The 27,569-nt window shown below is 43.8% G+C and overlaps 1 protein-coding gene across 29 annotated transcripts in view; it reads left to right on the forward strand.

The window, feature by feature from the left end:
• The window catches only part of CADPS (calcium dependent secretion activator), a 481,928-nt gene that overhangs the window by 100,093 nt on the left and 354,266 nt on the right, over positions 1-27,569 (forward strand). For all 29 annotated transcript variants that reach the window (XM_086697709.1, XM_086697711.1, XM_086697714.1 and 26 more), the window contains exons 2-3: positions 9,360-9,473; positions 22,851-23,183. In XM_086697709.1, coding sequence (XP_086553835.1) covers positions 9,360-9,473; positions 22,851-23,183 — 447 coding nt within the window. The remainder of the gene's footprint in view (positions 1-9,359; positions 9,474-22,850; positions 23,184-27,569) is intronic.

Here is a 27,569-nt window from a genome sequence, read left to right on the forward strand (position 1 = left end):
TCTCTCTTTGTCCCAAAAATAAATAAACGTTGAAAAAAAAAAATTAAAAAAAAAAATGCAATGGGGCACCTGGGTGGCTTAGTTGGTTGAGCTTCCAACTCTCGATTTCGGCTCAGATCATGATCCCAGGGTGGTGGGATCGAGCCCTGTGTCCATGCTGAGCCTGGAGCCTGCTTGGGATTCTCTCGCTCTCTCCCTGTGCCCCCCCGCACCCCCCCCCCACAAATAAAAAAAATGAAATGACTCGCTATATATTCAAGGCAAAATATAAAGTAAGTCATAGTACGGTTGGTATATGGAGAGGATGTTATTTGGATGATGGAATTCGCAACCATGTTGCAAAGAGAAGTCCCAGGTTACAGCTCATTGTACCTTCTCCTGCCTTTAGTACTCTTGCCCCTTCAACTTCCATTTCAGAATTATTCAGTGATAATTTCCTATGATGAAGTCTTTTGAAGGTTTTTTTTTTCTCGCTCAAGCCAAATAAATGAAATTCACTTAAAATACCTTTTTTGGAATGCACTATGTAAATGTACATAATATACACGGTGAGAAGAATTTTATGTACACAAGTAAATATGTGGTTTGGATGATACAACTTCTAGATTTCCTAGAATCAAGACTTTATTTAGGGCAGACAATAATCTGGTTGTGGAAAGAGGATATTTTATTTTTTTAATAAAATTAATGGACCAACATAAATTTTGATAACCTTCAAAGAAAAGAAATTAAATAAATCTTGCTCGCCTCTCTCTAGGCTAACTTACAGTTTTTAAAGTGCTTGTTGACTTGACATTCCTGTTAGTCTTCTATAATGAAGTACAGTTTTAAAGACTACTTTTTTCGTGGCACCTGGGTGGCTCCTTTGGTTAAGCATCTGACTCTTGCATTCGGCTCAGGTCCTGATCCCGCAGTTCCTGGATTCAAGCCCCGAGTCAGGCTCCATGCCGGACGGCGCAGAGCCTGCTTGAGATTCTCTCTCTCTGCCCCTCCTCTGCTGTCTCTTGCTCTCTCTCAAAATGAATCAATAAACTGAAAAAAACTACTTTCCCCCCAAATAATGATTTCTTTCTTAAAAAGAAAAGGCACACAGAGAAAGACAAATACCGTGTGATTTCACTTACATGTGGAATCTAAAAACAATGAGCAAATAAATGTAAAAAGTAGAAACTGATGCGCAAGTAGAACAACCTGGTAGTTGCCAGTGGGGAGGACACTGGGGGGATGGGCAAGATAGGTGAAGGGGAGTAGGAGATACAGGCTTTTAGTTAAAGAAGGAGTAAATCACAGGGATGAAGGGTAAAGCACAGGGAATATAGTCCATGATAGTGTAATAGTATTGTATGGTGACAGAAGGTAGTTACACCTGACATGAGCACAGCACCAGGTTTTGAGTTGTCGAATCACCATGTTGTACGCTTGAAACTAAAATAACATTGTGTGTTGGGTGCTTGGGTGGCTCAGTCAGTTAAGCGTCCAACCTCAGCTCGGGTTACGATCTCACAGTTCTTGAGTTTGAGCCCCGCGTCAGGCTCTGTGCTGACAGCTGGGAGCCTGGAGCCTGCTTTGGATTCTGTGTCACCCTATCTCTCTGCCCCTCCCCTACTCGCTCTCTCTCTCTCTCAAAACTAAATAAACTTCTAAAATAACATTGCATGTCAACTATACTTCAGTTTCCAAGAAAAAAAGAAAAAGCTTAGCTCATGTTATTAGATTGTAATATTCAATGCTCACCTTTTATGTTAGGGAAGGACTTCAGTTATGTGTATAAATGGAAGATCTCCTTACCCCCCAAAACAACTTTTCCTCCTACCTACAGCCTATGCTTGGAATGCTACCATTTCAGATTCATTCTTTCAGGGTAAATATTGCTTCTCCCTCTTTTTTTTTTTTTTTTTTTTTTTCAACGTTTATTTATTTTTGGGACAGAGACAGACAGCGCATGAACGGGGGAGGGGCAGAGAGAGAGGGAGACAGAGAATCGGAAACAGGCTCCAGGCTCTGAGCCATCAGCCCAGAGCCCGACGCGGGGCTCGAACCCACGGACCGCGAGATCGCGACCCGGCTGAAGTCGGACGCTTAACCGACTGCGCCACCCAGGCGCCCCGCTTCTCCCTCTTTTATAACGCAGTTGCTGCTGTGATAGGAACCATAGGAAGCAATAAGCACCTTAGTAAGAATGCTTTCTTTCATGCCTAGGGAAAGCCTCAGGTATCCATTGGAAAAGCATGTGTCTGCAAGAAAGAGAAAGCACAAAATGATTTGAACAACAACAAAAATCAAGACTCATTTTTTCCCGCATAACAAGAAGGGCAGAGATAGGTGTTTCCAAACATTTGCTCAACCCCTCAAAAGTATAAGGGCCAGGGTCTCTATGATGCTCTTGACCCGAGGAAAGGGTTATGTCAACAGGCAGGTTCCTTTTTGTAAGGATTTTATTCAGAAGCTTTTCCAGAGGACCCCAAGTAGTTTTCTGTCCCTGTTGCATGTCTCCGTAGAGCCGGGAGATGGGAAAAGAGTGCGTGGCTTTTCAGCCTCTAAAATGGAAGGACCAAGGAAGAGGGGACGAAAAACACCACATAAAAGTAACTTCAAAAGACTGAATAAACAGAGGGAAAGAAAGCATTGAAGAACATAAAAGATTAATGACAGGAAAAAGGCAAAACTAAATCATAACAATAATACTATGTTGTTTTTATTAACCAGTCTTACTCTATGCCAGATACTATGCTATCTGCCTTGCATATGTGATCTCACAAAAAGCCCGTAAGGTAGATAAGATCTCCCATGTATAGAGGAGAAAACCAAAGTCAGCTACTTGCCCAAAGACTCGTATCAAAGCCAGGATTTGGCCTTTGCTTGCTCTGACTTCGGCACTGCCTCTCCTGAGACCAGCCCTTAGCACACGCGGGTTTCTCTTCCTGGTATATTCCATATCATGCTTCTCCAGAATGTGCAGTAAATTACACACTGTCTGAAACACAGTGGGAATTTTCAGGCCTTGCCTAATGAGGTGGATTGAACCAAGAATGCTTCAGTAGTTGCAGCAAAGCCTGCTACAGCTCTTTCCTCTGCAATAATTACCTTTCATCTTTTCAAGTTTTCTGCTCTTGGAACTCATTACTTCCATTCCGAATTCTGATCTGATGCACAAGTGGCTTGTATCCATACTGAGTGCTTTTAGATGGACTTCTATCTTAGGAGAGAGAGTTCTGCTTGTAAGTGGCCCGTGGAAGTCTGTTTGTCTATTTGGTGTTGTACTGTCAGCTTCTCTGGGCCAGTTATTTCAGTGCGTTCATTGCAAGGTCACCTTCCATGTTCAATCCTATCTAGGCCAGTTAACTTTAAACCAGAGATAAACCCACAGATTGTCTATTTGCGTGAGCTCCTAAGTGAGGTTTGCACTCACTCAAAAGGTGTGCAAAAGGCCAAAGGGTGCTAAGGAATCAAAGATGAATATGGGAGAGTAAGAGAACTGAGAGCTAAGATCGTACCTTGGTCATTTCATATCCCCAGAGCCTAACATGGTGCCTGGTATACATTAAATAGTTGATAAGTCCGTGTTTTCACTCAAGAAATATTTGGTTAGAACCCGTTATGTGCCAGGCACTAGAAGCACAGCAGTAAACAAGATAGATGTGGTTCTCGTGCACATGAAACCTATATTCTTAGGCGGAGATAGGTGATGAAAAGCAAGCACAATTTTAAAATAAAGGAAGAAGGCCCAAATGTCCCTCAGCTGGAGAGTAAACAAATAATGGTAGAGTCATAAAATGAAATAGTACTCAGCAATGAGGATGAACGAGGTATTGCTACCCCCACCCACACAGCAGAATCTCATAATGCACGATGGAAACCATCAAAACGAATCTCTGCTGATAGAGGTCAGGCTAGTGATCCCCTTTGGAGAGGGGCAGTGATTTGGAGGGGACATGTAGGAGCTTCTGGGGTCCAGGTAATGTTCTTTACCTTGATAAGGAGAATTGGGTCTATTAGAAAGTTCACTTTGTGAAGATTTCTCAGGCTCTGTGCTTATGACCTATGTTTTCCCATGTGCATGTTATAATTCAACTAAATAAACTTATCTTAGAGAAGTTAAATGCTGACTATGATAATGGCTGCGAAGGCATTGCACAGGACCCATGGCAGTGTGATAGCCATCAGCTTAGGGCAGCACTCCTGTAGACAGGGTGGTCAGGGAAAACTTTCCTATGAGATGCTAGGCAGGCTGAGCCCTAAAGGTGAGTAGGTGGCAGCCACGGGAAGATCAAGGGCAGAGCATCCCAGACAGGGGCAATGGCAAGTGCAAAGGCTCTCAGGGAAGAAACGTGGGGCACGCTTGAGAAAGAGAACAGAGGCCAGTGTGGCTGGAGCTGAGTAAGAGGAGAGCAGAGTAAACAAAACAAAGCCGACAATAGACCGAGACTACACCATGCGAGGCCTCAAGGCCATTTGGTTTCTGGTCTACCCTGTATGATTTGACTCTTTCTGTGCCAGGCAGCATGCTAAGCTCCTTAGGCACATCCTTCTATGTTCTTCTTATCTTTCCAGCAACCCTGGGAGTAGGACTTAGAATTCTATTTTATACATGAAGAGCTGAGGCTTAAGGAAATCAGTTTGCCCAAGGTTACCCTTGGAAATGAGTATTATCACCAGGATTTGAGTCCATATCCCTTTGACCCCATCTGTGTTCTCAAATCCTGACTCCTGACCCTGACTCTGAGCTCTGGCATCTAAATAAACTTCTACTTTGCAGTATGACACATGTACCCTCAGGACTGTGAACAAAGTACTAGAAAGTAGCCACCTCCATCCAGAAAAGTCTGGGAAGGAGCATGGGGTTGCATTTTGAAGACACGTCTGGAATTTTCCCATAGGCATGCTTTTTTAAGGAAGCAGTATGCGTAAAGCCTCTAAGCTGAGGAATAATCATCACAGCAGCTACTGTTTATTGATCATTCATACTGTACCAGGTTATGCAGTGAATATGTCACTTACCTCCAGTTAGACTTCACAACAATCCTATGAGGTCAGTAATGGCCCCGTTTTACAGATGAAAACACTGAGGTGTAGAGAGCTTAGTCCTTTGCCCAGTGAGACACGGTGAGTGAGGTAACTAAATACGTGATTTGCTTGTTTAATTAGTGATGAGGGAAAATAGTGAACTTGGACTGGCAGGCATCAAACCCCAGCCATAAGCATAGCTCTGCGTCTAGAATCTGTGCCCCGGACTCTCTCACTGAGAGCTTGAGGTGTTCGAGGAAGTGGGGGGTGTTTTATGGAGCTTCATGACGGATGTTCTCCGAATTTGACTCATGTTAATGTTCCTGAAGTCCTTCTCCTTTTAAGCATTTTACATTCTGTAATCTCTTCCCTCTGAAATCCTAAAACATACTTTTGTGCGGTTGTCGTTGCTGTCGTTTTGTATGTTTTTTTCCTCTCCATCTTGACTACAAGGTCCCTGAAAACAATCCCTATTTCCTTGAATTCCCTATTGCCTCGCCCTGGCCCCTGAGGTCAGGGGTTGGATTGTTTTTATTGACCACTGATACCTCAGGACATGGGGTAGAACCAGGCAGGTAATAGATGCTCTGTAAATATTTCTTGAAGAACTGAGTACTCTGCTTATTTAACAAAGGTTAGAGTGATAATGGATTTGGCTTGGGTCAACAATCAATCTTCATCATTCAGATGGTGTGTGCCTACTTTTATTTCCATCCCTTGAGATTTAAGGCAAAAGCAAGGGGTACTGGTGGCCACTCCCTCTCCTGTTCCATTTACCCCACTCCATCCCACCCCCCAGATCGTGCAGATTTGGTATTAACTCAGTGTTAGAAGGAATTCTGCATGTAAATTCTGTGAGATGCCTTGGTTGGCACTATACTATACTGTAAGGATTTGTGACTTAGGCCAGTGAAGGCTGAACTACTTGATAGAAATTTATGTTCTGGTGTCATTTTTACGAGAAAATCAACTGGTGCCCAATAATTCAGTTGAAATGTTTTCAAATGCATACAAATAACTCTGATTTTTTCTGTACAACTCCAGTGATACCAGTATCCTTGGATCCTCACATCCTGGGTCAGACCAGGAAAGTCTACACGGCTTAGCAGTGCGTTCATACCATGCTCTAGGACCGGCTGTCCAAAGCGGTGACCGCCAGCCACACGTGGCTATTGCACACTTGCAGTGTGGTGATTCTGAATTGAGATATACTATGGGTGTAAAATACCACCAGAGTTCAAAGATAGAGTATAAAGAGAGAACGTAAAATATCTCATTAACCATTTCTATGATGATTATATGTAAAATAATATTTTTGACATATTGGCTTCCACAAAGTGTATTAATATTTATTTCACTTAGTTTTTGATACTTTTTAAAGTGAGACGTGCAGAAAATGTAAAATTGTACACGTGGCTAACCTGAGACAGTGGTGCTCTAGGACATGACAAATATCAATCTGTTAAAAACCTACCTCTTTTACATCTGCCCCTAACTTCACTAGTCTCACTTTTTCCAAAGTTACAAAATTAAAGCACCCCAGATCCCACCTCTGTCCATTCTCAAAACTCTACTCCTTGTTTCCTGATTGAATCAAAACTCAAGCCAGTCTTCAGTGTCCTATAGCTCTAAACATTATTTTCTAATAGCAAGATTTGCATTGATTCTAATGATGAAAGCACTTGAAATGTATATAGAAATGGGGTGCCTGGCTGGTTCAGTGGAGCAGGTGACTCTCCATCTTTGGGTTGTGAGTTCAAGCCCCACGTTGGGTATAGAGATTACTTAAGATAAATAAACAAAATGTTTTAAATGAATCAGTGCATTAATGAATACAGAAACTCAAAATTTTAAAAAAGAACTCATATTATGTTATCAAATAGCTATTACTATGCCAAGGCCATAATTATCACCATTTTCCAAGTGAGATAAATAAGGATGGTGTAACATTTACTTGTTAAACTGGCCTTATTCCAGAAGGGCTTCTAACTCTCTGGCCAATTCAGAGGACATAAGTGACTTTTCCAAGATGACACAATGGTTGATGGAGCTAGGACCAGAATGATCTTTTTTAAGCTTTCTTCTACAACAGTTAGACACAGTATCCCATTATCAATTTATAGAGTATAACTTTTTATAAATAATAGTAAAAACGGCAAAGTTTTTAGCTGACTTTCTTTTCATACAAATTAGAACTGATTAAAGGATATTCCAAGATTTCTTTCGTGCACTGCCTTCATTTATTCAGCAAAGCGCTTATGGAGTGCCTGTCTTGTGTAAAGCACTAAGTTGGCCCTGGGGAGACATCAATGAACAAATAACAAAAAGGGACATATCATCTAACAAATTCAATCATAACTAACAAGTAGTTAGAATAAAGGGCTGTGGAACCTACTCTCTTAACAACACTCAAGTATGTAAGACAGTACTGTTAATTATAGTCACCGTGCTGTGCATTAAATCCCCAAAACTTACATCTTATAGTTGGAAGTTTGTATGCTTTGGTCAACATCTCCCCATTTCTCCCACCCCTGAGATGCTGGCAACCACTCTCTATTTCTCTGAGCTCAACATTTTTCAGATTCCATATGTAAGCGAGAACATAACAGTATTTGTCTTTCTCTGTCTGCCTTATTTCGTTTAGCATAATACCTTCTGGGTCCATCCATGTTGTCACAATGGCAGGATTTCTTTCTCTTTTATGAATAATAATCAAGTGTGTGTGTGTGTGTGTGTGTGTGTGTGTGTGTGTTCAAACATCAGTGATCACTTTGGTTGTTTCCATGTCTCGGCTATTGTGAATATGCTGCAATGAATGTAGGGGTGCCACTATTTCTTTCGGATAGTGATTCCCTTTCCTTGGGATGTATACCCAGAAATGGAATTGCTGGATCGTATAGCACTTCTGTTTTTAATTTTTGGGGGAAACTCCATGTCATTTTCCATAGTGGCTGCACCAGTTTACATTCCCATCAACAGTATGGAACAGGGGTTCCATTTTCTCTACAGCCTTAGCAACAGTTGTTATTTCTTGTTGTTGTTGTTGTTGTTGTTTTTATGATAACCATTCAAACAGGTGTGAGGTGATGAGATATAGTGGGTTTGATTGGCATTTCTCTGATGAGTGATGTTGAGTATCCTTTCATGTACCTGTTGGTCATTTGTATGTCTTCTTTGGAAAAATGTTTAATCAAGTCTTCTACCCACTTTTTCATTGGATTTTTTGTGGTTTTTTGCTTTTATATGAGTTCCTTATAGATTTTGGATATTAACCCCTTATGAGGTAGATGGTTTGCAAATATTTTCTCCCATTCTATAAATTGCCTTCTTATTTTGCTGATTGTTTCTTTTGCTATAAAGAAGATTTTTAGCTTCATGTAGTCCCTCTTGTCGATTTTTGCTGTTGTTGCTTGAGCTCTTGATGTCATATCCAAAAATTCATTGCTAAGACCCGTGTCAAGGGGGTTTTGCCTGTGTTTTCTTCTAATAGTTTTACAGTTTTGGGTCTTACATTTAAGTCTTTAATTCACTTAAAGTTAATTTTTGTGAGTGGTGTAAGATAGGGGGTCCAATTTCTTTCTCTTGGGTGTGAATATCCAGTTTTTCCAGCATCATTTATTGAGGGGATTGTCCTTTCCCCATTGAGTATCTTGGTGTCCTTGTCAGTTATCATTGCCTGTATATTCATGAGTTTATTTCTGGGTTCTCAATTTTGTTCTGTGGTCTATATGTCTGTTTTTATGCTAATACTATACTGTTTTGATGACTATAGATTTGGAAAGCAGAGTATTTCAGACCACCTGAGGTGCCTGTGTGGTGGTTTGTTCAACAACAACCCTCTCTCACGAAAAGCAAAACAAAACAAAACAAAAACAACAAGCCAAGAACACATGACTTATATATAGCATTTGCCAATTTCCATGGTGTAAATATTCCCATCCTGGTTGATATCTGGCTTCCAACAAGGTGTCACAGAATGTGGAGTTGGGAAGAGGTATATGGTAGCACCCATTATCTATCGTTTCCACCCTACAAATACAATAGATAGATACAATAGATACAATTTTGAGGTTAATAACCTCAAAAGCACAGGTAATGGTAAAATGATCAGGAAACAATGACTTTTGAATATGTGTTGCCTTTGTTTTCAATATAATTTTTTAACAATTTATGTCTTTATGTATTTTTTAATAAACAACCACCTCACAAAATTCTTGCAAATGTAACAGTCAGCTAGTGTGCGCCCATACAAGCCAGGTCTAGCACACCGATGGGACTGGCATCTTCCACGAAAGCAATCACAATCCTTGTCTAGAACAAGTCCTCACTGTTCTCTCTTTCTCTGTTCCTTACAGATCAGCAAACAGCAGTTGCAAACAGTCAAGGACCGGTTTCAGGCTTTCCTCAATGGGGAAACCCAGATTGTGGCTGATGAAGCCTTCATGAACGCCGTCCAGAGTTACTATGAGGTAAGACTCACCATGCAGAAGAAGGTTAAGACTGCCCAAGCCTAAAGCCCAGAGTTGCCAGACTATTGTTCAGTGGGAACAGCAGCCTTGGCCTCCTACAGAACCATCCCCCCACCCCTGAGGCAAACGGGTTGATGATTGGTTACGGTTTTTGGAAATAACAGCATTTTGTTTGGGGAAAACTAAAGCACACCCACTTGTGTACCCACTAAACAAGATACTGTATGCAAAACACCCTGCACATTGCCTGCTTTATGTATGATTTCTTGTTTAGTCTGTACAACAGTCTCGTGAGTTAGGTCCCGATATTATTCCCATCTTACCAGCAAGGCATCTGAGGCTGCGAGAGGTTAGGTCAATTACTCCAAGTCGCACAGCTGTTACAATGCCACAAGCTAAGACTTGAACTGAGTTGGGAGCTTTTTTCCTACCAACTCCACCCCTTCTAAAGGATGTTAACATCTTCTAAGATGGTGCCTTCACTCGCTTCCTTGTTCTTTCTATTAAAAAGGTGCTGTGAGTCCTTTTCTATGAGTTAGAACCCCATCCAAAGTGCAGTACTCTTCTTAAGAGAAAACCTATAAGTGAGAGAACATATCCTGAATATACATCACAAGGGAATTTTGACCTGTCGTCCTCAGAGGTTTATGTACCAGTCAAGTCAGATTTTGGAATTCCACTAGTATATTTAAAATTTATAATTATTCTTCCATAATGTGCACATTGGCTATTGTGTATACATTATTAGTGGAGTTGATATACCATCCCTTCCTGTGGGCAATGTTTGCCTGATGTGCATATTTTTCAAAAGTTATTATATGGTCATTAAAAGACATTTGTTTTCATGTGAACAAGATATTCTCTGTATTTGGGATCATATGCCCCAAATGTTATACCCATTGTCAAGGCTAGGTTAAAAGCATTAGAAACCAACTGCCAAGCATTGAAAAACGCATGGCATCCTGCCATATGCAATTCAAGGTAATAACAATAAACTAAGTATAAAGGAATCCACCAGACTCTGATTTTTTTCCATGGGATCACTTCACAGATTTTCTTCTCTCTTTCCTCTCTGTTTTTAATTATTAGGTACCAAACATTTTCAAAATAAAAACACTGGTGCTTCTGCTTTGCTGTGCTCCACACACATGCTTCTGCCCATTGGGCACTCCAATGTTAGTTGATTGATTCAGTAAAACTCTCCTTCCCACGTGCTAAAGTACTTGGCTTTTTTCATGAAGAGAGTAGAGCAAGACTGCAATTAGATTTTGTGCAAATACTATTGATTGGTTTGCTAATTACTGTTTAACAGTAAACAGTCTTTGTCTCTGTGATGTTTGCTGGGTCCAGCCACAGACTCATTTTATACATTTTCTCAATGAAATTTCTGTTTGGGTTTGTTTTAGAAGTCTGGTTCATTTTTATATTTGTCAAATTTAAGCTTTTTTTTTTCATTTTACAAATATTATTGCCGATAAGTGTCAGACTTAATTCTTTATCTTATGTGATGCAATATTTCAGTTGAATTCAATGCACTGTGGAAATGACATTCAGAACCATGATGATGGTATGGCAATGAATATCTTGAATCTATTTAACAAAAGATTTTGCGGAGAAACTGCCAGGGAATGAAATTAATTCCCCCCCCCCCTTTTTTTCAAGTTCTGAAAGCCAGTTCAGGCCAGGCAGACCTTAGCAATAATTCTCCATGTTTAGAGTTATTCACCAGTTTGTAAATTTGTAGATTGCAAATCTTAATTAGAAAGCTCATTTGACTAATGACATAAATTAAAAGGAAATGCCATTTCTTTGTATTAATTAACTGAAAATAATAGTTATCAATGTGCTAATGAGTCTCTGGAAATTGCCATTATATCCATAGTGACCCCGGTATTTTTTTTTTTTTTTTCTATAGTAACTAGTTTATTTGAAAGAGCTTCTTTTTAGTCTGGTGAGAATACAGGCATTGAGAAATCACTGAATAGTTAATATTAAGATTTGAGTGACAGGAAATAATGTAGGGTATTAATTATTTACTGTATTCATTAGTGAAGTTTTGAGAGTCTTGGGATGCTTGTTCCCGGGAAGTCTAATCCACTGAAGCAAAAGTCCATAATCAAAGGTTCAAGATCAACACTTAACTTGGGAGAGCTCCAAGTTCATTACTCTTCCCTTTCTCCCTCCCCCTTCACTCTTGGGCAGGGGAGAAGCTAGGATTTCTTTCTCCACCTTACTCCAGGATCCAATTGCTTTCCTGTCAGTATCTGTCTGGGTCAAGACTCTTTGGATTACAAATGACAGACACCTAGGTCAAACTGGCTTAAGCCAAAATGAGATTTATTTGCTCAAGCAACTTAATAGTCTAGGAATAGACCTGGTTTCAGCTGTGGCTGGATCCAGAGACTCCAAAGATGCCAGCAAGATGGGTATCTTTCTCTCCATACCTCAGCTTTGTTCTTCCCTGTGTTGGTTTTATTCTTAGGCTGGTTCTCTGCATGTGAAGGACTCTGGCAGATTCCGGTTTTGCCCTACCAGCTTAGCAACCACATCAGCAAAGAGAAGACCTCTTTGCTGAGACCCCAGCAAAAGGCCCCAGGTGACTTGGTTGGGCTGTCATGGGTCGTGTGGCCTTTCTGGAGCCAATCACGACAGATGGAGGCTGGACTAGACCAGGGGATCAGTGCTATGACAGATACCGCCTCCGGAGCCTATGAGCAGGCTCAACTACACTGGAACCATCTAGAGTGAAAGTGCAGTGGTTTCTTATTGAGAAATTAGGGTGCTTTCTACCAGAAGAAGAATGTTGGAATGTATGCTCTGCTGGCAAAACCAATAGATATCCTCCTAAATACCCCATCTCTCTCTCTCTCTCTCTCTCTCTCTCTCTCTCTCTCACACACACACACACACACACTCACACATATTCCACCCCACCATACCACACCTTCACATCCCAGTTTGCCAATGGTAATGACATATGGAAACAACAGCTTTTCCTCAAACAGTTCTGAAAAGATTCTACTAGAATAAGTCATTTCAGTCATTGGCCTTGTTTTGCTAAGGCAGTAATAGTTTTTCAGCACACTAGAGTAGTAAAGAAAAATTTGTTAGATGAAAGGAGTGAGTAGGCTCTGTCCCTTTTCTATCTGTGCCTATCCAGCCCAGTCTGAACCCCGCTGGCCAGCATTAGCATCAAGCCACTCGGGCCTGTGACCTGATCTGGGCTGGGATAAAGGGAGCCAGGATTCCCTCTGGCTCCTGAGAGCATGCAGGTTTATTTTATCCTTTCCTGGCGGCCTTGATCGTCAAAGCCGATCAGGCAGGCAGCAGATTAATCCTATATAATCTCCTCCATTCCGGCTTTGAGAGCTGGGCGTTGAAGTGGGTGCTTGCTCCGAGATCTGGGAGATCCGGCTGGGCAACTCCCTCCCCTTCCCACAGCTGTGGTCCTGAGACATCAGAGAGCTCACCCGTTTCTCCGTAACTCACACAGTGGGTTTAGGACAACTCTAACTCTCAGTGCTTTTAAGACAGATGTCTATGCTGTAAGCCCTCTCACCTTGCATTCTCGCCCTTATCCCCCATTTCCCTGCTTCATTTTGGCTCTTTACATGCCAGTCCTGGCATCAGAGCAAAGAAGTAGATGGAAAAATTTTACAAAACCTCTGTCACTCAGGGCCTCCCTGGAAGGACACATGGGGGGTTGGTGGGAGGCAGAGATGCACACACCCCTATTTAAAAAAAATTTTTTTTAATGTGTATTTAGTTTTGAGAGAGAGAGAGAGAGAGAGAGAGAGAGAGAATGAGCGGGGGAGGGGCAGAGAGAGAGGGAGACAGAATCTGAAGCAGGCTCCAGGCTCTGAGCTGTCAGCACAGAGCCCGACGTGGGGCTCGAACCCACAAGCTGTGAGATCATGACCCGAGCTGAAGTCAGACCCTTAACCGACTGAGCCACCCGGGTGCCACACATACCCATTTTAGAACTTTACAGCTGATATCTGGGCTTCAGCCAGTGAAGCTGCTCTGATTTTGTTTTGTTTTGCTCTGTTTTGTTTTGTTCTTAGCCAATCTCTAACACAGTCCTGGGTGGTTTTGTCAAACTAACTTTGTTGTAGAAGACAGAATTTTGGGGTTGCCTGGGTGGCTCAATCGGTTAAGTGTCTGATTCGACTTCAGCTCGGGTCATGATCCCACGGTTTGTGAGTTCAAGCTCCATGTCAACGCTCTGCACTGACAGCACAGAGGGTGCTTGGGATGCTCTCTCTCCCTTTCTCTCTGCCCCTCCCCTGTTTGCACGCTCTCGCTCTCAAAATAAATAAATGAACATTTAAAAAGAAAAGAATTTTGCAGTTGCTAGCAGCAAGAACTGACCAGCTGGTTAAATTAAGCAATGATGATGATGATGATGATGATAGTATAACAGCACAACAATAATAACAGCAACAAGAGTGATTAAAGGAAATAGCCAAGCTCCAGAAAAGAGGGAACCCTGGCCACTCAACTTCAGGAAGCGGGTGGCCTTATAGTGGCACCCCATCATTGGTCTAAATCTCCGCCAACATTCTTGTGCCATCCCGCTCTGGATCTGAAACCCACAAGGGGACGTCTCACTGGCCAACCTCAGGTTCCAACCTGCCACATGGCTAAGGAAGGACACTCTCCCATGCCTAACAGTCCCACTGAGGCCGTGTGCAGTGGCACAGACATTCTCAGACTGAGGGACTATTATCAGGAGGGGAGGACACGTGGCAGGCACAAACTACAGGTGTCTTCAACACTGGGTGACGTACTGTATTCAGTCTCTATGGTGGACTTTTTTTTTTTTTTTTATATAAGAAAAGTGGAAGTCAGGTCAAATCTGGCTATTTTTCTGAAATGAAGCTCTATATTTTCCAGTATGCAAAAACCACTGTAACCCCTCAGTGGCCTTCCAACAGATGTATCCCTGGGAGAACAGTAACTACCCAGTCAGTGTAAAGACATTTGTTCCAAGGGGAACGCAGAGCAAAGAAGGAGGGGGCAGAGGTCAGAGTGATTCAGAGGATGTTTTGTGTCTGAAAGATGTGGCATTGAATTCTAGTTCCTCTGCACACTGGCTGGGGGACCTCGGGCAAGTCTGAGCCTCAGGTACTTTCTCTGTACTAGGACCTCCGTGCACAGTTGTTGTCAGGACTAAATTATACACACACACACACACACACACACACACAACCTCACCCTAAATCTGGCACCTGGAAAGTAACATCATAACTATATTAAGGTTAGAGGAGGAGACTGGCGGTCCACACACGTCTGCTGCATAGAAACAGTAGGAGAGGGGCGCCTGGGTGGCGCAGTCGGTTAAGCGTCCGACTTCAGCCAGGTCACGATCTCGCGGTCCGTGAGTTCGAGCCCCGCGTCGGGCTCTGGGCTGATGGCTCAGAGCCTGGAGCCTGTTTCCGATTCTGTGTCTCCCTCTCTCTCTGCCCCTCCCCCGTTCATGTTCTGTCTCTCTCTGTCCCAAAAATAAAAATAAAAACGTTGAAAAAAAAATTAAAAAAAAAAAAAATTAAAAGAAACAGTAGGAGAGAATTGAAAGTTGGTAGAATCAATCCCCTCCCTAGTTTCAGGCCCTGGGCATGAGGTAGGGGTGGGGAGTACAAAGTCGAGGTGGGGGGCCAGGGTCTAGAACTAGGAAACGGAGCTGCTTTTGTTGCTAAGCTACTGCTCCCTACCACGGGTCTGGGTCCCAGATCTGCTTCTGAAGTTTGCCCCAGGATCTTTTACTTTTTGATGAAAGATACCTTTCCGATCCAAAGGTCATTTTATTTTAGAAACTAACATGCTCCTTGTCTCGATGAAGGTAAAGTATGTAAGTTGTTCCATGTAGGAAGAGGTGTTTTAAGTGATCATAAAGTAAAACATAATATAAAAATGATAACTATGTGATATATAGATTATAAAAATAGACCATGTAGAAAACAACCCTAAAGCCCATGGTTGGAAAACCACCCATAATCCCATCATGCTAGACAAGTACTATTAACTTTTGGTATGTATCTTTTCAAGTATTTTTAATGTGTCTATACACATGAAGATAGCTATTTGATTTCCAAATTAAGACTCTCAGGGGAACTCCTACAAAATATTGCTAACCCAGTTGTGTCATTTAGCACAGTGGGTTTTAATTTCTTTCCTATCTCTGCAAAACTCACACTTAGGACATATTCTCATCGGTTTTATTTCCTATCCTGTTCTCAGTCCAGGGTCATACTCCTATCCCCCAACTTCACCTTACCTTTGGAATTATCTGCTTTAACAGTATTTCAGGACACCTTTCGATGCTAATGAAAAAATATTGTCTTTTTCCATGGCTACGTGATATTCTGTTTAAAAATAACAGCTAACTCTTAGGACGTTACTTCGTGAAGGTAAGAGGCACCATTACGGACACCATGCTGACCAACTGATATGCATTGTTGCGGTGAATCCTCATCCAAATCCTACACGGGAGGGTCGTTACCATTCCCGTGTGAAAGATGGGGCAGCCGAATCCCAGAAAGATTAAGTAACTTGCAAAAACAGCAACTGGTAGAGTCTGAACCTGAACCCAGGGCCGTCTGACACTCTGGTCCCCCCCGCCCAGTACCTGTGTGGCATTCGTTAGTAGCAACCAGGCCGTTGTGGGTTGTGGATGTTTTTAAACCTTATTTACTCTAACATGTAGGTATTTCTCTTATTTACGTTGGGATGACAGGCTTTTGTAGAGCTGGAAAGGATCAGGAAGTGAGAGCTGGGCCAGCTTTCCCCCGTACCCTGTACAGTCATTAAGACCTGATGTGCGTGTGTGTTCCTAAAACAACCTTGAAGCTGCTTGGCTCTGGCAGTGGAGGGAAGGACTGATGGATGAGGCCGAGTCACTGAACTGACTGCCCTTCACCATTCGGTATTTATTTGTTTATCTTCCATCTGCCATTATGACCTGTCTGGGAAGTTGCCAGAGGAGCAGGAAGGATTTATGGATGTGCCACACGGAACCGAGCCGGCGGCTGAGGTCTCTTGCGATAGTCGCCAAAAAACAAAACCGGGAACAAAGACGCCGGCTAGAGCTCCCGGTACAAATGGGTTTCCAGGGCGGTTTTTAGAGACAGTCAAGTACAGTGGTACTCAGGGGCTGTATTCGCTACAGGGCAAGGCTGGCCCAGACCCTTCTGACCCTTCGCTTCTGACAGGCTGCGAAGCCCGGACAGATGATATGCCTGGAAAATTAGTTTTTTGCCGTCGCTTTTTCTCCCCATGGCTGCCTCCTGTTTGGCACTCCATCTTTGTGGTCTCCTTAGTCTCTGGTCTCCTTTTGCATGCTTTTGACATGCCACTCATCTCCCCTTGATCTGGGGCCTGGCTGTCGTATCTTAGCTCCGGACAGATGGAGCCCTCTGCTTTTCAAAGTCCTTCCAGTTTGTCAAAGAAGAGTGGCTGAATCAACCCCATGTGACAGCAAAGGAGAGTGAGATTTCTGGAAGTTAAGCGACTTGTCTAAGGCCATCTGCTAGGAGTTCAATAAATATTTACTGAGTGGCTACTTTATACAAAGGAAGGGGCTCCGTGAAGCAGGATCCAGGGGTCACCCAGCCAGTGACAGATGCCAGCTAGGAACAATGTGCCAACATCGTTTCTTTAATTTTTAAAATTTTTTTAACGTTCATTTATTTTTGAGAGGGAGAGAGAGACCCACAGAGCGCAAGCAGGGGAGGGACAGAGAGAGAGGGGAGACATAGTATGAGAAGCAGGCTTCAGGCTCTGAGCTGTCAGCACAGAGCCCGACGCGGGGCTCCAGCTCATAGACCGTGAGATCACGACCTGAGCTGAAGTCAGAGGCTTAACCGACTGAGCCACCCAGGAGCCCCAGTATCATCATTTCTTACCTCCCGTTATCATGTCCCAGGGAAAATGTAGCCTCAGCCCCTTGTTTTAAGAGACCAGTATATTGTGCTTCCTTATTTCCCTTTACTTCCCTGCTCCCGTCCACATATAATGTCAATAGGCTCTCTGCTTTGAGACATCTCCTTTGTTGCTGTTGCTTATTCACTCATTAAGCACAGCGTCGACTATGTGCCAGGCGCTGCCTTAGGCACTCACAAGAAGGAATGGGAAAAAAAAAACAGCTACAACTCCTGCCTTCCTGGGACTTCTAGTCTAGCTGGAGCCCAGATATTAACCAAACAGTCACAGACACAAATGGCAGTTCTGGAAGGGTTTTGGAGGAAAGGAATACGGCGATAAGAGCTTATAAACGGGGGCCTGCCCCAGGTTTGCGGGACACTGGTCTGGACAGACGGGAGGAGGGTATGGCTGCTGGTTGAATGTTTTAAGTTACCTCTGATTGTCGTTAGAGCTGACAATGAATAATTCAACCCTTCGCATCCCCACCACTGTCATCACCCACGGGTGCTCCTGCAAGTACACCCCACCCGGCCTACTGCCTGTTCTCTTACCCCTTCAGATTGGTTTTCCGCATTAAAGCCAGGGAATGTGGATTTGATCAGGCCGTGTCCCTGCTTAAAACCTGCAATGGCTGCTCACTGCCCTTCAGATAAAGACCGGTATCCTTAATGTGGCCTCCCTTGCCTCCCACCATCTGGCTCCTTCCCGCCACTGGTCTCTCCCGTCTCCTCACTGCCACCCACCCGGAACTTGCTCCAAGGCAGACCCAGCCACAGTGGCTCTCCCTACTTCCTCAGACACTCAGGGTCTTTACACATTTTGTTCCTCCTCTCTGAAATACTCTTTCATGCTCTTTTTACCTACCCATCATTCCCACATCATCCCAAAGGAGTTTTGCTCCAGGAAGGATTTTCTGACTCCCTGCTGGAATATTCCTGGCAATAGACCACCCGTGTGCATCCCCCTTGAAAACACTTGTCCCAGGTTATAATATTTCTATGGCATTATTAGGGTGATGTCGCAGAGGCATGAGGGCTGGATCCACATCTGTTTTGCTCACCACTGTCTTGCTGGCACCTGGCACAGTGTCTCCTCCCCAGTGAGTGCCCAAAGAAACGATGAACGTGATCATGATGAAGAGTATAAACATGACAGCTGGAAGGGCAACCTCAAAATTTTAAAATTCAATGCTCTCCATGTACAGATAAGACACTGGAGAACCAGAGAGGGGAGTTGACTTCCCCAAGGCCACACAGCAAGTTAGTAGTACAACTGGCCCGGACCATGGTTTACAGCTCCTGCCTCAATCCTATACCCCAGAAACTTCCTCTGTTTGCCTCAAAACTTTGACGTACTTTGAGACGCAGACCTGTAACTGAGACGCAAGGTGTTAGGTAGATGGCAGAACTATCCGCATTAAACATTGTAGATTCTCAGGTAAATTCTTTAGTTCATTAAGGCTCATAAGGCTTGAGGATTTAGTTGAAGCTTGTTCTCTACAGTTAATTTTTTTTAATGTTTTTTTATTTATTTCTGAGACAGAGAGAGACAGAGCATGAGCAGGGGAGGGGCCGAGAGGGGGGAGACACAGAATCTGAAGCAGGCTCCAGGCTCTGAGCTGTCAGCACAGAGCCCGACGCGGGGCTCGAACCCACGGACCGCGAGATCATGACCTGAGCTGAAGTCAGACGCTTAACCGACTGAGCCACCCAGGCGTCCCACTACAGTTGATTTTTAAATGAGCTCTAAGATCTCCACTGAGCACCAGTTCCCAGGCATGGAGGAGCCAGCCACGGCCCTTGGCTGTGAAGCAAACCCTCAGCCTTCCTTCTTTCTGAATTAGTTCATTATGTTGGCAGTAGGTGGAGACCAGCGTTCTGACATCTCTCCTCCCCGAGGAAAGCTTTGTCATGAAGCAGGAGGCAATGGGATGTCCCCCAAGCAGTGCCGTCTCCTGGCTAACAGGTGCATTTCCTGAAATCCGACGGGGGGCGGGGGGGGGGGGGGGGCGAACGTGTGTTCTGCTTCTTGAAGGGTATTTGTGCACCTGCTGAAGTGTGATCGGGACACAGCTCAAAAGTGGCAGATGTTCCCTCTTTGTGACTATGAAGCAAGAGCTTCACCATCTTGTTTTACACCCCAGAACCACGAGGCTTGGGCACATCTCCAAATGGTGGGTACTGGAACAGAAGTCAACTGTTCTTAATGGGTGGCTTGGTTCCAGGACCCAGCCAGCGCCAGCCAAACAACCAAGCGTCCTTCCGCAGGCAGGAGAGGTTCTCCACCAGGCAGGTGAGACCCTTAGGGAAGGAAGGAACCAGGGTGAAGTAACAAACAACACAAGCAAACAAAAACCCCACAACTACAACAAAAAAACATACCTTTATAATCAGCCAGTTTGAGTTACCAGAAACAATCCCTACCCCTCTCTAGAGTCTGGGTTTTCCAGTCTACAAGATAGACTGAATATAATGCCTACCTTCTTCATTCATTCCCTTTTAAAGGGCCAGGCTCTATACCAGAGATAGGTGACATTGTGGGGAACAAGATGAGCCCAGTCCTAATGGAGTTTACATTTCAAGAAGAGAGACATTAAATACACGTTCCCCGGATACTTGTTCAATTTTGGGTGGGATGAGTTTCCTTGAGAGGATAAAATGGGCTATAAATCATGGTTACCTGGTAAGGGTCAGACATCGTGCCGGGTACTTTGTATGTAATAACCACAACCATGGTGGGGTTCCCATCCACGATGGTGACGTGGGAAGACCCTGAACTCCCCTCCTCCATGGAGACAACCCACATCTGCACCTATCTGTGGAGCATTTCCTCCTGAAGAAGAACTGAAGGCTGACTGAATAGCTTCTGCCCAACAAAAGCCGAAGAGAGCACACAGAGAACAGTAAGAGACGGGGACAGGGTAATGAAGGGGACCCACACCCCCAAAGCTCCCAATTGCCGTACGAAGGGATAGTCCTCAGGGACCCGGAGCAGATCCCTGTGGTGCAGGAAAAAAAAAGCCGCAATTTAAAAGAGCAACGAGGAAAAAAACAAAAAAAAAAAAAAAAAAAAAAAGGAAGTAGAATAATACAAAGGGACCAGCCCTAGAAGGCAGCAGCCAGCTGGCAGGGGAGCTGCTGGAATCCTCTCGGGGTCAGAGAGGCTGGTGGACAGCACAGTTTATACTCCCTCCATGTGACAGGAGCAGGGTCTGGACACCAGACCCTGCCTGCCGCCTCAGCAAGCCCTGGGGGCCGGGGGCGGGGGGGGGGGGCCTAGCCCACCCCAGCCCCACCCTTCCCCGCAAGCCAGCCCCAGCCCTGGGCGCACCAGGACACCTCTGGTCAGAGCTGACTGTAGCTCTAGCCGCTGCGACAAGGTGACCCAGGTCCAGAGCACACAAGAACACGTCGAGTCGACACCCCTTTGGCTTTGGGCAGTTTGAGCTAGGGCACGCCCTGCACACGGTCATCCGCGACCTCGCGGCCCACACCTGCTTCAGCCCCAGCTCCCCCTCCCCCTCTAGGGCCTCCCCTGTGCAGAATGCCCCGGAACCCCGGCCCACGCCCTCCTTGTTTCCCGCCCCGACTCCAGGTCACGGCCTGCATGGAGTGCCTCCGGGCTCTCCACCCAGAACCTCACCTCGGCTCCGCTAGCCCCGCTCGGACACTGCCCCCCCCCCCCCGGCTTGAGCGCTCGGAGACACCTTGGCTTGCGAGAGTTGGTGAGGATGTGGAGAAGGAGGAAAGCTCATGCACTGTTGGCGGGAATGCACATTGGTGCAGCCGCTCTGGAAAACAGGGTGGGGGGGTTCCTCAAAAAATGAAAAACAGAATTGCCACACGATCCAGCAATTCCACTCCTGGGTATTTACCAGAAGAAAACAAAATCCTGATGGGAAAAGACCTATGCACCCCTGTGTTCAGCGCAGCGTTAGGTACAGCAGCTAAGAACCTAGTGTCCGTCCATAAATGAATGGATAGCAAACGTGGTACTTGTGTGGATATAGACACACGCACACAGGAGAACATTACTACACCCTAAAAAGAATGAGGGCTTGCCGTTGGCTACACCACGGAGGGTATTATTGCTAAGTGAAGTCAGTGCAAAAGAACATGACAAATACTGGGGCGCCTGGGTGGCTCAGTCGGTTAAGTGTCCGACTTCGGCTCAGGTCATGATCTCGCGGTCCATCAGTTCGAGCCCCGCGTCGGGCTCTGTGCTGACCGCTCAGAGCCTGGAGCCTGTTTCAGATTCTGTGTCTCCCTCTCTGTGACCCTCCCCTGTTCATGTTCTGTCTCTCTCTGTCTCAAAAATAAATAAGTGTTTTAAAAAAAAATTAAAAAAAAAAAAACATGACAAATACTGTGTGATTTCATTGATATGCGAAGTCTAAAAACCCAAACAAATGGATAAATAAACAAAAAGGCAGAAACGGACCCATACAGACCGAGAGCAAACGGATGGCTGCCAGAGGGGAGGGAGGGGGCCGCATGGGCAAAATGGACGAAGGGGAGTGGGAGATACAAGCTTCCGGTTAGGAGGTAAGTCCGAAGATAAAAAGCGGAACATAGGGAGTATATTCAGTGGTGTGGTATCAGGGTTTATGCTGACAGATGGTAGCTACGTGGTGGTAAGCGTAGCATAACGTAGAAACTTGTCAAATCAGTATGTTATGTGCCTGAAACTAATGTAACATCATGTGTTGACTGTAGTTCAATTTAAAAAGTAAAAAAATAAATAACCGTAATAAGCCATCTGGCATTACTCTGGTCCACTTTTTTAAGTGGTTATCGTATATTAATCCATTTAATCCTCACTTCAAAATACCTATGATGCAGGGACACCTGGGTGACTCAGTTAAGTGCCTGACTCTCCGTTGCAACTCAGGTCGGGATCTCATGGTTCATGAGTTCAAGCCCCGCATTGGGCTTAACCTTGAACAGTGCAGAGTCTGCTTGGGATTCTATTTCTCTCCCTCTGTCTCTGCCCCTCCCCTGCTTGTGTTCTTTCTCTCTCTCTGTCTCTCTCTCTCTCTCTCAAAATAAATAAATAAACCCCCCAAAATACCTATGAGGTAGACTACTATTATCCCATTTTATAGATGAAAAAAACTGAGGTACAAAGAGGTTAACTTGACGAGAGGAACACAGCCATTAGATGGCAGAGAAAGGACCCAGGCTGTTTGAGTGTGGAGTCCGTGTACCGTATCCCGCCTCTCATGATATTACCGTCCCATTTAATCCCTTTAACAACCTGGTAAGTACTCTTGTTATTTGTTTTCTAGATTTGGCCACAAAAACAAAACACGGAAGTGACTTCTCTGAGTTCACCCAACTAGGAGGTAGTGGGGCAGGATACAGCCCACGCTGGTCCCTTCTGTGGTACCCAGGATTGCAGTCAGCCCCGGGAGACTGAGTCCCTGATATCTTTCTTGTCCCTGTTCCTGCTTAGGTGTTCCTGAAGAGCGACCGTGTGGCCCGCATGGTCCAGAGCGGGGGCTGCTCCGCCAATGACTCCAGGGAGGTCTTCAAGAAGCACATTGAGAAAAGGGTGCGCAGCCTGCCCGAGATAGATGGCCTCAGCAAGGAGACCGTGCTGAGCTCCTGGATGGCCAAGTTTGATGCCATCTACCGTGGGGAAGAGGACCCCAGGAAGCAGCAGGCCCGGATGACAGCCAGCGCAGCCTCTGAGCTGATTTTGAGCAAGGAGCAACTCTACGAGATGTTCCAGAACATTCTTGGGATCAAGAAGTTTGAACATCAGCTCCTATACAATGCATGCCAGGTAAGGTGTCTGTCACCTGGGCCCAGCACTGTGAGTGAGTAGGGTCACATTATGACTTCTGCATGCCCTAGGCACTGTTGTCTTCAGGGGACGTTTCTTGATTTAAAAAAAAAAAAATTAATTAGAAGTTATATTTTACAACTGCATTGGTAAAAGTTGAGTATAATCTAGGCCAGAATATGTTCATGTTCATCTTCTGGTTTAAAAAAAAAAAATGAAAACATTTTTGCAAGCTCCTAAAAGTCTTGTGGGCTCTACGTACTGTGTACAGCCTGTCTCATAGGTAGGTTGGTTTTAGGAGTAAGGAGTGACTCCTTTGTGTTTCCTGAAAAAGCTGAAAGCTCAAAATAATTTTTTAAAAAAGATTGTTTTGCCTTTGAAGTATATGATGCTTACCAGGTGAGTGGCTTATGATTCCTCAGCTTGGGAGACAACTGAACTTAGTACCTCATCATCAAGAGTAATTATTTAAAATAGAAAGCTTCCAGAGGGCCGGAGTGTATCATATCATTAACAATATATTAGTCACACTATGAATTCCAAGTGGATTTGAGGGGGCTAGCTGAGACTCTGCTTGGACCCATCCAAAGTGGGTCTCTATTTTCTCTGGATCAGGGGTTATCCAGCCAACAAATACTTTGCAGCATCCACAGATTTGAGTAAGTGTCCCTTGGGAGCATTTTTCAAATTCACATCCCCAAGCCCCAAACCTAGAGATTCTAATTCTGCATTCTCAGGACAGGGCCCAGGAATCGGCACTTGAAACTAGGGCTTCCCTTCCTGGTAGTTTTACTGCCCTTCTCCTTCTAAAAACCATTGAAGAAACCCAGTTGTGCTCTAATTTCCCTGGGCTAACTCTGCCCCTCGCATAGGTTAAATTAAGACACTATAGTGTATTGCCTGAGTTGTGCCTTGCTCAGAATCAGACAGACCGAGGTAAATCTTACTATGACCTTCGCCAGTTTTGTGGCCTTGGGGAGTTAGTGAACCTCCTCACCCATGAGCTTGGAATGAAATTGTTCTAAGGATTCAATGTGTATAAAGCCCAGAGCAACGTGGGACACTTTATAAATGGTAGCAGTTAAAATATATGATAGTCTACCAGAAGAGGCAAAAAGTCAACAGACAGTATCAGAATAGTGCCATACAAACTTAACATAAGAACTACAAGATCTTAGGGTGCCTGGGTGGTTCAGTTGGTTGAGCATCAGACTTTGGCTCAGGTCATGATTTCCCGGTTCGTGGGTTCGAGCCCCGTGTCAGGCTCTGTGCTGACTGCTCAGAGCCTGGAGCCTGCTTTGGATTGTGTGTCTCCCTCTCTCTCTGCCCCTCCCCCTCTTATGCTCTGTCTCTCAAAAATAAATAAATGTTAAAAAAAAATTAAAAAAAAAAAGAACTACAGGATTTTGAGGCTTACTTCTTTCCTTCCTCATGGCTACTTTCTAGTTCAAGGAACCAGCATCTCTTACAGGATGACCACAGTGTCAACCCAGCTGGTGACCCTGCCTCCCCTCTTGCCTCACAATAATATGCCCACCACACACCAGCTAGTGCAAGTTTTTTAAAATATAAATTGGACCTAGGGCACGTGGATGACTTAGTAAAGTGTCAGACTCTCGGTCTCAGCTCAGGTCTTGATCTCAAGGTCATGAGTGCAAATCTCGCATGGGGTTCTGTGGTAGGTGTGGAGCCTTCTTAAAAAAACAACAACATATATTGTATATTATGTTATATTATATTATATTATATTATATTATATTATATTATATTATATTATATTATATGGATAACATTGCTTTTCTGTTTAAGAATTCCAGTAGCACCCCAATACCTTTAAAGTGACATCCCAGCTCCTCACTAAGGCTTGAGGCAGTGCATGAACCACTCTTGCTCACCCCGTTTTTCCCACACGCTCACTCACTGGCTTTCATTCTGTCTCCCCAGCACACCAAATTGATTCTGGGTCTTTGCATTTGCTTCTCCTTCAGCTTAGAATGCTTTTTGCCAAGACCTTTCCATGACTGCCACAGCTTAAATGTCAAGTTCTCCAAGAGCTCTTCTAAGACCATCCCATCAAAAGTGGGTTTTTTGCCTACATCTCACATTCACTCTCTATCTCATCCTTTGTTCCATTTTTATCCCGGCTTTTGCCACTATTTTCTATTCCTTGTTCATCTATTTTTACCTGTTTATTCCCTGTCTCACACTTAGGAAGGTGGTGATTCATCTTTGCCTTATTCACTAGTATTTCCATGAAACCCTGGCATGAAACAATTCTCGGCACATAGAGGTGCTCAATAATTGCCTACTGAGTTAATAAATGGATGATTGCAGTTTATTTTAACTGGTAGATAGGGTCTTGTTATCAACCATTATGGCTCACCCAGAACTTACCGGATATTTTAGTAAGTAGGAATCTGTTTATAATTTCATAATACAATATATACGTTATGTTCCTATTTTCTACTCAGTCGACTTCAATTCAGAATGCTGATTGCCAACCCAAAGGTTGATGTTTCCTTTGCTGGGTCGAGAAATATTTTGAAATGACCAACTAAATCTCGATATGAAATTAAATTAAAATTTTCTTTTTGTATCAAATAATTGCTACATCCCTACATGGCACTTTTAGAATGGGGTAAGCAGTTGGTATTCCTACCTATCGCCAGGACCACCTTTTCTCCCACAAGAATATGGGTTGTCAAATGAACTGCTTGAGTTATGAGTAACCCTCAGAATGACAGAGCTGGTTAAGGGTTCCTAAACCTGCTAGTCACAAAATGATTCCGGGGATTAATTTTTCTTCTTATTACAACAGCTTGTTGTGCTTATTTTCTGTCCTTGTTCAAACAGCAGCATTATTGGAACGAACGCGTCACCATGCCAGGTCTCATCTCCGTGTTTTTGGTTAAGTGGCAGGACTATGTTTTCCCCTAAAAATGAATGATTTAGACTCATAATTTCAACATGTTTTCCATGAGTTAGACAAGAAATATAGTACTACTGCTGACCTAAACAAAGAGGTAAACTGAGGCAAGCTCAAACTTGTTAAAAAGATGAGTGTATTCAGGAATAGCAGAGGAATTGCAACTCAGGGCACACAAACTATAGCAAGCTGTAGGCGAGTCTGTTGAAGGTTTGGAGTAGGCTATATTTAAATCAGTCTCTCAGTCCTTAAGTGTTGTTTTCCTAAGGACACATGCATGAGATTTTTCCATTTTATGTCCTCTGGTTCCATTTTAGACTGAAATTCCTTCCCCCTTCCCCCTTTTGATCAAGATCTTTTTCAGGAAACACCTCTGGTCAATTATGTCATTCAGATTTTTTTTTTTTTTAAGTGTAATTGGCTCCTAGATAGCTCGTATTCTATGTCCCATGGAGCTTAGGAAAGTAGTGCACAGGTGTCTTCTCCCATTAAGCTGAGGAGGACCATCCTCAGGGGTCTTGTCCCACGGAGGAGGGCAACGATATAGAATTTCACTTGCCTCTCTTGAACAACAAGAACATTGAGAATGAAAAATCTCAGCTATATCTCTCTGATGGAGGACAATTTAGTTCCCACGGTCAGTTGAATTCTAGCAAAGGTCTTTGAAAGGAAAAGAATTTTATTTTGTACATACATTTGGGAATAAGGCATTTTTTGACTGATACCAAAGAGTAGATATTTAATTAAAAACTTAATCTAGGGACCAAAAGCCCAGTGATAGCTATTGACTGAAATGCACTTCTCGACCAGCTTCCCCACCTGCTATATTTAGCTGATCAAAAATGTCCCAAGTTCCAGGAGCCTGGTCAACTACTGCTAGCAACTTGATATTGTCCTTCATTATTTTTAGTTCTTGTGTTTATTTTCCCTGACTTACTAGCCTAAAAACAAAGTTCTCCTCCAAGTAGGGCACGGGTTCCTCTCTGCTGAACAGTGAAGAGGGTAAGGGCTCTGTAGTTTTTGTAGGGCTATTTCTGCTAGGCTATCTGTTTGGGTTTGTTGATGTTCAAAAGCTCAGATAAAAACATTGAGAGTGGTAGAGATAAGTATAGAAAGATTGTGAATTGCTTTTTCAAGGTCTGCTACTCCAACCTAAGCTAAAAAGGTTCTGATGGAAGCCTCCACCAAACCCTTCCTATCTACTCTAGAGTTGTATGTAACCAGCCATCCAAAATCATAACCTTCAGAGTTCTGACATGTCTTTTTAAATTGATAGAAGACCACAGATTAGGTATATAAGCAGTAAAAGGAAGAGTTTTTCTAATTTCAGGGTCAGAAGTGAGGCCAGTGATCCCCAAACATGTCTTCCAGTTAAAGGGAAGTGTAGGCAGTGGGATATTTCAGACTTAAAAAAGAATGAAATCTTGCCATTTGCAAAAACATGGATGGATCTGGAGAGT

This window comes from Puma concolor, chromosome A2, assembly GCF_028749965.1.
Source record: "Puma concolor isolate L17-30 chromosome A2, mPumCon1.1.hap2, whole genome shotgun sequence".
Lineage (NCBI taxonomy): Eukaryota > Metazoa > Chordata > Mammalia > Carnivora > Felidae > Puma > Puma concolor.